The following is a 12434-nucleotide window of genomic DNA, read 5'->3' on the forward strand; positions in this document are numbered from 1 at the left end:
CCCCCTCCTCGTCCCTCCCCTCCCATCGTCTCCTCTTTCAGTCATCGCTATTATATCAGTTCTTCCAGTTTGCTTCTCTTTTTCATTGGATGTGTTTGTTTTTTTCCTGGTATTATGGACATGCAGACCCAGCCTTTCTCATGCAGCTAACATCATAGCTGCTTTGAGCCAATCCAGTTTGCCTTTCACTTTTCTTTCTTAGCCTGTGCTAATCCTCTCCCTACTCCTACAGAGAGGAACCTGAGATTCCTAGCTTGTCTGTCAGTGTCCCTTTGCCAGCTCTAGGCTGCTTGTTAATCTTAGGTCCCAGCAGTTCAATGAGGTGTCCATCTCTCTCTGAACTCCAGGAAATACAGGGTACATGCTAGAGAAGGAAGGATCTGGTCAACCACTTAAAATAAAAGGAAGGATAGTGCTCACCTGGGGATACTCAGGGAGCATGTGATTCCAGAGATCCAGTATAGTCCTCCCTCCTGGACTCTAGCCTTGTGAGCCTTCTCTTTCCAGTCCTTAAGAAATGTGGATGTGCAAATTCAAAATGAACTTGCCAAGGGATATAGCTCGGAACTGAAGTCCTTAAGGATTGGAAGCATTTAGGCAAGCACTTCTGTCCATCTGTGCAGTGAATTAAGTGCAGTGACAGAAGCAAATCTACGGTCCCCCAGGTCCACTATGATCCACACGGTAGAGTTCCTCCATTTCCTTCGTGATTCAACTACCCACTGATCAGGACTTGCTATTCTCCCAGGAGAAACGAATATCAGGCCTGGAAAGCCCACATAGAGGTTCACCTTTCGGGTGAAATAATTCCTAGGTCCTTAATTGTTCAAGGGATCCCTGTCATTCAAATAAATGGCAATAGAACTTAACTCTCAAAGAGGAGTTTGAAGTTGAACTATTTAAAGGTCTAAATGTTCTCACATCACTTACAAGGAAAATCATCTTCAACAGGTCTTAGGGCTCAAGGGGCAAAGGCAGAGGGGCCTTCACATTCTCAGATTCTCTCGCGGTCTGTGTTTCAAAGCAGGTTGCTGGGCTCTGAGGAGACAGCAAGACTGATATTCCTGTTGTCAATGATTTGGGTTACAGCTGCTTCCTCTTTCTGTGATTTAATTTGAGGTTTCAGCCCACCAGGGGGCCACTGGTCCCCACCTAGGCTGCTCTGAGCGAGCTGTGATATTATTTCTACTCCTAGCCAGTGATTTTCCCCTTCTATATTCATCTAGTAACAGCAAAGGCACCGTTCCAGGAACTCACTCTCTCCGCAGAAGGCGGAACGTGGAACCATTTGGATGGAAAAATTATAAATTAAAATTATTCTGTTCATTTAAAAATATTCATATTGTGTTGCTCAAATGCCAGTAACTGGAAAATCATGGATAATGTCCTGTTTTTATAACCTCTTTCAGAGTGTTTTAAAATCCATTTATGTTGTTACTTAGCCATCTCTTTTCATGGAGTGGATTTTGTGATAAGGTTTTTTTTTTTTTAAGAGTGTATGAATTTCAATGTCTAATGGTACATATAATATGAAAATAGTGATCACACCACTAATGGCAGCTGAGAATTTAGAACAGAAAGATATTTACTCAATGAGCAGAACATATTTATAAAATTAGAAGACTACGAAGATAGTTCTGTTGTCATGCAGATCACTTATTATTTTTATTATTATTTTGATAATAAAAGTCTTTATTAAAGATTACAATTAAACGATGGCTTATTATCTTTGTAATTACATATTTAATTAGATATTACTTAGATATTCATATCACCACTAACCTTCAGATAGTAAAAACACCTTTCATTCTTTAGTTGCACTGTTCTTTGATACCTCCTGTTTTTAATACTGTTATGAATCCATTTCTTTGGCCATATCAAATCTTTTTTCCCTTGAGTTTTCTATGTTATAGTTCAGCTAACTTTCTCCCTGAAATTGCTTACCTAGAGAAAGGGGGGAAAGTGAAGAGATTTTCATTTGCGTTGATTTGTTCTTTAAAAAGATATTGTTGCTTATTTATTTACTTGTTTACTTAATTATTTATAATTTTCTTCTTTTTAATTTTGTTATTTGTATTTTTAGAAATTACTTTATTTGAACACCTTTTTATAAGGTTATTCATGATACAGTTTTTTTTTTCCACAGTTACAGATTTGTTCATGATTGATTTTTAGTGGGACCACACCTGGTGGTGCTCAAGGGTTATCCTTACAGTTAGGGATCACTTCTGGCAGGTTCCAGGAACTAGTATGGGATGCTGGAGATCTCATCCGGGTCAATCACATATAGGACAAGTGCTCTAACTACTATGCTATCTCTCCAGCCCTCTTTTTTTTAATCTTTTATTAAATTTTAGTTATTATATGAGAAAGCATAATGGTCAATGATACTAGTGGTCTTATAAATGTTTACACTTTTAAAGGGATTGAAAATTTTTGCTTTTTGCTTTTTTTATAATGGGAGATACACCCAGGATGTACTCAGGAAACCCAGGGGCAGTCGCAGTGACTCTGGGTTAGCCCGGATGTGGCCAGGCTCAGACTCTGTGGTGCTAGAATGCCCAGGTGATTGCCACATGCAAGGCAAGCACCCTCACTCCTTGGACTGTCTCTTGGGCCCTTTATCCTTTATTCGTCAATTTTAAGTTCATACCAACAAGAAGTAATGTGGTCTATTTGTTTTCTCTTAGATTGTTTCTGGAATTTTTCTCATGTGTCAACTAAAGACAGTTTCAGATGTTCCTTTGAAGACTCTAGAAATAGAGCTCTTTGGTTCTCATTCCCATCTATACCTCTGTGTCTTGAGTATATTATGATCTTCTTCAGAAGCAATAGATCCCCCTTCACAGGAACATGACATTCTAGACCCATTTTATGTTTGCATTTGACCTTATAAAATCAATGAATTCTTTAATTGAAAGATTCTGTGCGCCGTGAAAACCTGTTAGCCTTGCTAACTGTGTTTTAACTGTTTTAAATAATGTTAGGAGGATCCAGAAATACTTTCTTCCAACTCTGGAAGAATCTTTTCGCGGGCCATAATAACCTGAAGTCAAAATTCTTAGTCACAACAGGAACCAAACATACATGAGTTTTCCTAAAGTCTTGTTACCAGATTTTCCAACACAGGTACTTCTTTTACACAGCATCCAGCTTAACTGAATGTAGCAATATGGTGGACTCTTCTTTTTAATTGAAGCAAGATGATGTTAGAAGAGTTACTCAGGGAAGATGAGTACCAAGGGCATTAATAATCGGGAATTTAACTGTACTTGACATTTTTCTGTGAGTTGGTGACAGACTGATGATCGAGCTTACTGTGGCGGGGATCTATCCTGTGGATGAGCATTTCAGTTTCAACCTCATGAATCTCGGTGACGTAGATTTAGCCTTGATCAAAGTGCTATGGAGGAAGCCCCGTTGAATTGAGTGATTGTAAATGTTAATCACTTGATAGGACACACAGCTAATTGACAGTATTGTTATAACTTTCTGGTGTTCATAAAAGGAACTTAATAACCTATTGCCACCACTGGATAAGCTGTTTTGTTGTTTGTTTGTTTGTTTGTTTTTTTCCGCTCCCTGCAGTTTAATACCCAGATTGCCTCGCATAATAGTGTTGAGAAATAGTGCATTGCACAGAATAGTGAAGGGAACAGCTCCGCCACAGATTTGTTAATTCTCTCCTTTGGTTCACAGAGGGAGTTTGTGAGATCTGGTTGACCAGTGAAGACACGGGGGCCTATGGCAGAGATATCGGCACCAGCCTCCCTGCCCTGCTATGGAAGCTGGTCGAAGTGATTCCCAAGGGAGCGATGCTCAGGCTTGGCATGACAAACCCACCTTATATTTTAGAGCATCTGGAGGTAAGGAACAATGCCCCATATCCCAACTCATACAACACAGCCCAAGCTCTAACCTTGACAATGTGCCAGCCTCTTAAATGTCAGGCCAAGCCACCACTGCCTGATTGTAAGGGTGCATGTGACCATGAGTGCAGTGACAATCTGGCCTCCCCTTCTTTTGTCCACCTGGTCTTCGCTTCTGGCCATTAATCACTGCTGCCTCGATTTACCCTCCCCGCCCTTGCAGCCCATATTGGTTTTCCTGTCACTGCCTGTCACCTAACAGGTCCTCAAGCCTGCTCGAGTTGTCTAATAGAGGGTGCTCCTAATACGTGGCACTAATTTACAACCTGCAGGCCACCTCACGTCATTTGAACTATTTTTCACCCTGCCCATAAGTTAGCTGGCTTAGATGTGGGCATGCATTTTAAAATCTTTTCTTCTCTAGAGACAGAAAGGGGTGAAGCAGAGTCAGAGAGAAATGGAACTTGAGAGTCTCCTGCTCAGTTAATGTATGATCACAAACCTTAAAAGAAGATGTGATAAACGCAGATGTTTACAGCTTCAGTTCTATTTCTTTTACTGAGCCAGGATTCTTATAACCCACCAGTGTAACTGAGCTGGAACCTTGGATGTGTGTGCGAGGGAATGTGGCATTGAGAATAAAGGCTACAATAATTAAGAGCAAAGAAGACAGACAAGGGGCCACCATTTAGATGGACAAGTACATGCTGGGGTCTGTGACCTTGCCTCGAAAAATAAAATGATTATATTAGGCTTAAGTTACAAACTGGCAGTCTAAGTTGGAGTGATGTGTAAAGTAGAAGCACAAGTCCCTGGTATTTTTAATCAAGCCATTTTTTTTAATTTTAGTTTGCTGAGAAGAACTTATTTGACAAATCTAAAACCAAGCAAGAGCGGTTGCTGAAGTTTACTGCATAAACAAAGTTCAGATTTAAAGATTTAAGAAAAGGTCTTTTTGTTTGTTTGGTTGGTTGATTTTTGGGTCACACCTGGCATTGGTCAGGGATCACTCTTGGCTCTGCACTCAGAAATTGGTCTTGACAGGCTTAGGGGACTATATAGGGTGTTCGGATTGAACCTGGGTCTGTCCTAGGTCGTCTGCATGCAAGGCAAATGCCCTACGACTGTGTGTATCACTCTGGCTCCATTTAAAAAAGGTTACTTTAAATTCAGTTAAGTTGATTTGGGGTTTTTCCTGATCCCAATAATGTATTTTAGAACTTTCAAAAAAGGAGTTGATAGGAATTTGACTATTAATTATCAACTAGAGGATGAGGAAATTTAGCAATTTCAGGGTTTTTTTTTTTGCCAGCTTTTTTTAGTCAAGTCATATGATTTATATGTTCCTTTTGGTATGTTGGACAATGTAGGAAAATTAGGATTCTCTTTTTAAAAATGTCACAGACATACCAATTTTCACTTGGTGCTTTGCTGCAATACTTGAAAAAGCAAGTGTTTCTTTGTAAAAATCGAGTATTACTGGTTCCGTTGCAGTCTTGCTGTGTTTGCAGTAAGCCTGAGGCATGTATGGTGTAGTCCAGCAGCTATGCTAGATGTGTGATGGGTAAGAAAATAAATCGATCAATATATGGTTAGTTGATAGCATAATCCATTGCCCCATGGTTGCTCCACTCAAGAGAAGTTCAAATAGTCAACATGGGGAGGTGCAAGGGGGGCGCATTTTGGCTCTGAGAAGACTAGCCAAACACTGCTTTGAATGAAATTTAGCATTTTAATTAAATGCAGGATCGGGGAAATGTATGCCATATTTATAGCAAAGCCTAAATGTTCACCCCGAAGCTAGTTGATTTCTGAAGAGATATTTGTACAAGTCCACAGAAGATGCTAAGTATAACTTTACACTTTACCTGAAAAACACCAAATATTTATTCAGCTCAGAGATTGCCGTTGAAATCAGAACCAGTTCTGATTGTTAGGACATGGCCTTTTAAAATTCTTGTTGCAAAATATATCATTGTCTTTCTCTATTGTCCTTCTTCTACAGCAAAGACTTTTTGAATCCATTGCTGGATCTACCCCAAACTAGTCCCAAACAGTTGAGTAAATACAAGAAGGAGAAAGATGAACATCCTTCTTTATAAATAGAAATTGTGGGGCCCCCACTATAGTCTTGAACTTGAGAATCTGAACATTTTGTCCAGAAGTCAAAGGTGACAAAGAAAATAAATGTTTAGTGCGCAAATTGGTCCCCAAGAAAGCACTTGTCTGGTAGGGAGTGATCCAGTCATATTGAGCCACACCAGGGAGAAAGTAGTCATGAAAAGCCAGAAGGCTACAGTTCTGTGGTGTCCTCTGTGGACTAGCTTAGGGCATCAGCAGGGAAGAGCTGGAACCTCTTATCTCTTCACACAACAGCACCTTCTCCCTTGGCAGTTCTCTCTTCCTCTGGGCTAGAGGGTGTAGTGAGCCCAGTGTTTCACCAGCACAACCTCCAGGACTAGAAGGGGCACTGAATGCTAGAAGCTTCTCTGCTTCCCCAGATGGAAAAGGAGCCCCAAACTGTTGGAACTCAGCCCCCTGCCACCAAGACAATCTATTTCTTATCGCCTCACTACTCTTTTTTGGTCTGATTGTTTTGGGGCCACACCCGACAATGATCCAGGGGTTACTCTTAGCTGTGCGCTCAGAAATTACTCCTGGCAGTGCTTATGGGACCATCTGGGATGCCAGGGGTCAAACCTAGGTTGGCAGCATGAAAGCTAAGTGACCTACCCACTGTACTATTGCTCCAGCCCCTCATTGTCTCTCTACTTTAAACTATGGCACAGAAATGGCTTGACTGATCTAAAGAGTGGTAAAGACAGTTAAAGTAAGAATTGGACGGAGGAAGGAGGGAGGGAAGTATTTAGGGAGGGAGGGAGGGAGGAATTGAGGGACAGAGGGAGGAAAGGAGGAAAGGAGGGAGAGAGGGAGGGAAGGAGGGAGGGAGGAAGGGAGGAAGGAAGGAAGGAAGGAAGGAAGGAAGGAAGGAAGGAAGGAAGGAAGGAAGGAAGGAAGGAAGGAAGGAAGGAAGGAAGGAAGGAAGGAAGGAAGGAAGGAAGGAAAGGAAGGAAGGAAGGGAGGGAGGGAGGGAAGAAGTGAGGAAGGAAGAAAGGGAGGGAGGGAGGAAAGGAAGAGAGGAGGAGGGAGAAAGGAAGGAAGGAGGGAAGGAGGGAAGGAAGGAAGGAGATAAAGGGCTAGAGTGCTAGTGCTGTGGGTATGATGCTTGCCTTGCATGTGACTGACCTGGGTTCTATTCCTGGCACTCCGTAAGGTCCACTGAGCCTGCCATAAGTGAGCGATTCCTGCACTCAGCCAGATCTGACTGTCCCCAAACTAAACAGTTTTAAAGCCAGACAAAAAGATGAAAGCAAAAAATAAAAAGCCCTGGTGAATGACAGCCAAGTCATCATCAGTAAAATTGTAGTGCTAAAAGGAATCCACTCTTGAAATAATCTCACTCTGTTCTCAGAGTGAGTTTCTCAAGAATTGGGATGGCTGGTCTCAGCCCTCCAGTGTTCTAGAAACATCTCCATGAGGCAGACCTTAATTACAGAGTACTCCGCCTGACCATATTCCTTCCCTTTCCTTCACTTCACATCACCTGGGCTCTGGAGACATTTGAGAAAACTCTTTTACCAGCCTAAAAAAAAACTTTTTTTTTTTAAACTCAGCAGTTTAAAAGGAAAATCACATAAAGGAAACACACTGCTCCCTATCTTATTATTTTAAAGTGCATTGTGGGAAATAGATCTGCTAAGAACGTACCTTTTAAAATCCCCCTAGTCAAAGATGCTATTGCACCTCACCTAGGTTTCATTAGCCAACTTCAATTATTGCCAGCACCTTATCTGATAGATATTGATTAACGTGTAGTGTATAAGAGGAGGGGAAGGAGAATTCTTCATGCCTCACAGGCAGGCGAGTAGTTAGATGTCTGATTGGAACATCTGTAAAGTCTATTTTTAACTCAAAACTTCCCCCAAAATGTTGGATTCACTTTAAATGGTGCTGTAACTGACAGATAACCTTACACACACATATGCATACATATAATGGAAAGCTATTCTAAGAATGAAGAAACATAACTTTCGGCTCAGGTGTTGCTTATTAAATTTTCTTATACTGTAAGAACACTGGACAAAAACATTGCATTAAAATTGTGACGGATGCTAATGTCAGGGATGTTTCTGCACTACCCAGAGGATAAACTCCTTTGCACATACACAGAGCTTTTAAAAGGTTTCTTCTTTGATGTCCCTGTTCTGTCTCTCTCTCTTCTCTCTCTTCTCTCTCTTCTCTCTCTCCACTCTCTCTCTCTCTCTCTCTCTCTCTCTCTCTCTCTCTCTCTCTCTCTCTCTCTCTCTCTCTCTCTCAACCCTGCTGCATATTTTAAGTTTCTCATTACCCTCCTTTGCTCTTTTTATTGTTGTTACTGTGATCAGGGTTTTCACGTACTTGATTTGTGGAACTTGTACACATTTGCTTCCAGTGCCTTGAAGATAATGCACTTGTTGTGGCCGTGGGTATCCATAGTACAGTGTGTCAGGAATCCCAGATGGCATGTGTGGGGTGGTACTGGGGTCCAACTCATGACCTTCTGCTTCCAAATCAGGCACCTGGCCACTGATCTCTTGCAGGACCCATGCCTGCTTTTATTACTTAGCCATTTCAGACTCCATTTTTAGTTGTACTTTTTGGCTGTACCTGTTTGCTATGTTGTGATAGTTGACAATAACAAGTTAAGTAGAGACACTAACATTTTTAACTCTAAATGCTGGTCTCCTCATCTATTGTCTGAATCTCGGCAAATAAATGATATTTCCTCCCTGTGCTTTTGCTTCCCTATTGATATTGCTAATATCATAATTTTAAAATAAAATAATACTCAGCTGCACTGAAGTCTTCCTTCCAGAAAATGGAACAGTTTTTGAATTTGATTACCTCAGAAACAACATATCTTAGTTATACCCTCTTAATGGTGGGTGGTTCAAACCATGATAATCAGTTTTAGTCTAACACACAGGAACACCAAAAAATTGTGATAGAGGAGCCAGAGCAATAGCACAGCAGGACGGTGTTTACCTCGAGCATGGCCAACACTGGGCGGAGCCCAGTATGATCCCCAGCACCTCATATGATCCCCCTAGCCTGCCAGGAGCAATTTCTGAGCACAGAGCCAGGAGTAAACCTTGAGCACCACTGGGTGTGACCCAAACTCCACCCCAAATTGTAACAGAGCCTTAAATAAGTATTATTCAGTCTTACTGCTAACTTTGTCCCAGAAATCACTACCTTTTTTTTTCAAGAGTGCATCATCATTATAATAATCAGTATAATGTTGGGAGTGCTTATAGTTTTCAAGAAATGCTTATGGATGCTTTGTTATATATGTTTTCTCCTTCTGTGACAAACTAGCTCACTTCATTGTGCTTTTTACAAAGGCAATGTTTGCAGAAGACCCCAGCAAATAATAATTGGCCAAACCACAGAGTCGATTAGTGGCAGCTAATCTGATTTCTAATCTTGTCTCCCTCTTAAACATGTCTGCTCTCACATATCTTCCACACAGCCTGCCTGGATGCTTCCCCTGTTTTTTCCACACTTGGTCAGATTCTGCTTAACTTGATTCTGTTGACTACATTAATGAGGATCCTCAACAGTTGCCTGTATATCAATCCAACAAAACTGGAAGCTCTTTCATCTTTGCATTTCATTGCCCTTGAGAACATGCTGTCATGAATGTAGATTGACTGATGCCCTAGCTCTAGTATGCCCCTGTCTCTACACCGTGTCTTATATTTAAGTGCCTCCCAGTCTGTGTTCAGCATCTACTTTCGGTGAAATTTGTAGGCAATCATCAGATGAGCTTTTCACTGCTGAATCACATGCCTTTTTGTAGATGCTTGATGTTGGAAAAACATTTGTCTAAGGGATGCATTTTATTTACCTGCTCTGCTCAAATAGCATAGTGATATTTTGTGGATTACCTCAAGCAAATGAACTGACCTATAATAATTGAACTTGGAGCTTATCTAGACCCTCAGCGCTGCTCTTTTTTCATGCTGTGTCTTGGCTTATCACTTGGCTTTTTAATAATCTCACCCATCATAGAAGTCCATAGTAGGTGATCCGGGAGGAGAAATTAGAGTCAGGCGATTTGTCTTGTTTTTCATTTTATTGACTAATAGGGAAAAGCTAGCAAAACTATTATTGGTCAGTAAAGGACGAGGAGAAACAACTGTGGAATTTATTTATCTAAACTATACTGCAGCTCCTCTGTAGTGAGACATATAAAGTAGCTGCTTCCCTTCAAGACTTCTTTGAGGATTTAAAATCTTTGTGCATAAGGCAGAGTCTGGTCCAGAAGGGACAAATTGATTTGTCATTGAGTGTAAATGCATGTCCAAAAGACTGCTCCTACATTCAGGTCATTAGTCATGTTAGTCATTGTTTATATTGTTCTATAAAATATTTTGAAAATTAGACTAATATTTATATTGCTATTCTACAACTCTAACTTGAATTACAATTTAGTAGATTCGGGTTTGATTTGGTTTTGTGGTGGTGCTTACTCCTCCCTTGGTGCTCAGGGATAACATCTGGCAGGGCTCAGGGCATCATATGGGATGGCAGGGGATGAAACCCCTGTGTGTAAGGCAAACCCCTTGCTCACTGTACACTCACCAGTTATACAATGTAAGTTTTTTTTATAGGATTTACACTCAGTATATTTTTTATGTTTATATCCCATTATGTAAGATTTATATGGTATAATTTTAAATGCTCCATTGGTGGTGGGAAGGATGCCCTGGTGAAGGGTGATGTACATACATCATATGGCTGAAGCCCAACAAGGAACGATTTTGCAACCATGGTGCTTAAATAAAAATATAAAAAGTAATGCATGTTCCATTGGTTTTGGGGTTGAGAAATCTTGTCATCTCTATGACAATCAATTTATTACTGTTCTTAAGTTTTGTATATTTACTTCCACTTAATGACCTTGTATTCTAACCTAACTATATGTTTAGCAAAATTAATTTATCTAGTAGAAGACAGTAAATATCTGTCAAGGGCTTTTGGTTGGTAATTTATGAGTGCTTAGAGTATATTCTTGGCACACTTTTTAAAAATGTCTCATAGTTTCAAAGCAATAACAAACTCAACCTGCTGTGCTTCTATTTTATCAAAGGAAAACAGAATTTCCAAAAGGAAATCAACTGTTCACAAGGGGTTTACATTTTTTGTTTCCTTAAGGCTTGTACTTGTAATAAAAAATATGTAAATAGATGTTGTGCTGTTATGTACAAAATATTTTTCCCTTTTGATAAATAGAAGAGCCTGTCAGATGATTTATTGAGCAAGGAGACAGAAAGGCAAAGTCCTTTGTTCCCGCCATTCACATAGAACTTTTGGAAATGTCAGCATGGGGTTGGACACTGTTACCGTTTCATTAGCGCTTTACTTCATTTTTAAACCTTGACATTCGTGAAAAGAATTCCAGAGATTGGAGAAAGTCCTACAACTGGAAATGAAGCTCTGTGCCTGTCCAAAAGGCATAAACCTTCTCTGAATAGTAAAAGGATCAAGCCATAGCAAAAAGGTGATATGATTTCACAGGATACCTGAGAGCTGGGAGGTGATGACCTGCTCTTGTGTAGTCAATTCCACTACTTTTGCTAGAACATGAGATTGAACTGTTTCTTCACCTCAGCCTGCCCACCATCATTACGACACATTCTAATCCTATGGCTTTGCAGGTGAAACCATATCTGGTGCATCATCCAACATAACTCTCCTGTCAGATCTCTCAGCTAAACTGCAGGCTCCAGACTGTACTTATGTCTTTGCTCAGCTTTCCCATGACCCACTTGTTCTTCTTTTTGCTGGGATAGTTCAGCCCCTAGTTCCAGTTCCTACCCAAGAAGCCTAAACTTTCCTTGAACGCCTACTTTTTCTGCTACTGAGCCTCTGTTTGTAATATCCAATCTGAGTAATGATGTCTCATAATTATATGGACTTCCAGGACCCCCAAAGTAAGAAACTCATAAATCAACTTGATCTCAGCACGCATAACTCTGGATTTGTCATTATAACAGATTCATTAGAAACTTTTTTTTTAAGTGTCATCATCTCAGGTTTTTCTCATGGGAAAATTAACTATATTTTAGGTGAAAGTTTCTCTTGGGTATGTCTGTCTTCTTGGATTGCACAGTGGATACTGCACTGTGGAAAAGCTTTATTTATGGAATGGGTACTTTCTTCAGATTCCTTCACTGGGAGTTTTATCTGTTCCAATTTCTCAATGAACAGATAAGCTTATTTCTTTACCCAAGGTGAGAATTCAAGTGGTCCAATCAGTTTTATTTGTGGTAAATTGCTACCTGTACTTACCCAAAACAGTCTCATCATTTGTTCTCTTACAATTTGTTCTTGAACATTATTCATGAAATACAGTGGCCTATAACATTCATTCTCCAAAGCGATAACCATTGTCCTATGAGCCCAATAATAGGAATAAAATGTATTTCAAGATGATATAGAAAGATGTTAGCCAATACA

At 40.2% G+C, this 12434-nt stretch overlaps 1 protein-coding gene across 1 annotated transcript in view; it reads left to right on the forward strand.

The window, feature by feature from the left end:
- Window positions 1-12434, forward strand: part of CDKAL1 (CDK5 regulatory subunit associated protein 1 like 1) — a 674860-nt gene that overhangs the window by 406812 nt on the left and 255614 nt on the right. The window contains exon 8 of the mRNA XM_049764810.1: window positions 3700-3866. Within this exon, the coding sequence (XP_049620767.1) occupies window positions 3700-3866 (167 nt within the window). The remainder of the gene's footprint in view (window positions 1-3699; window positions 3867-12434) is intronic.

The sequence above is a fragment of the Suncus etruscus genome, chromosome 18, assembly GCF_024139225.1.
Source record: "Suncus etruscus isolate mSunEtr1 chromosome 18, mSunEtr1.pri.cur, whole genome shotgun sequence".
In the NCBI taxonomy this organism is placed as follows: Eukaryota; Metazoa; Chordata; class Mammalia; order Eulipotyphla; family Soricidae; genus Suncus; species Suncus etruscus.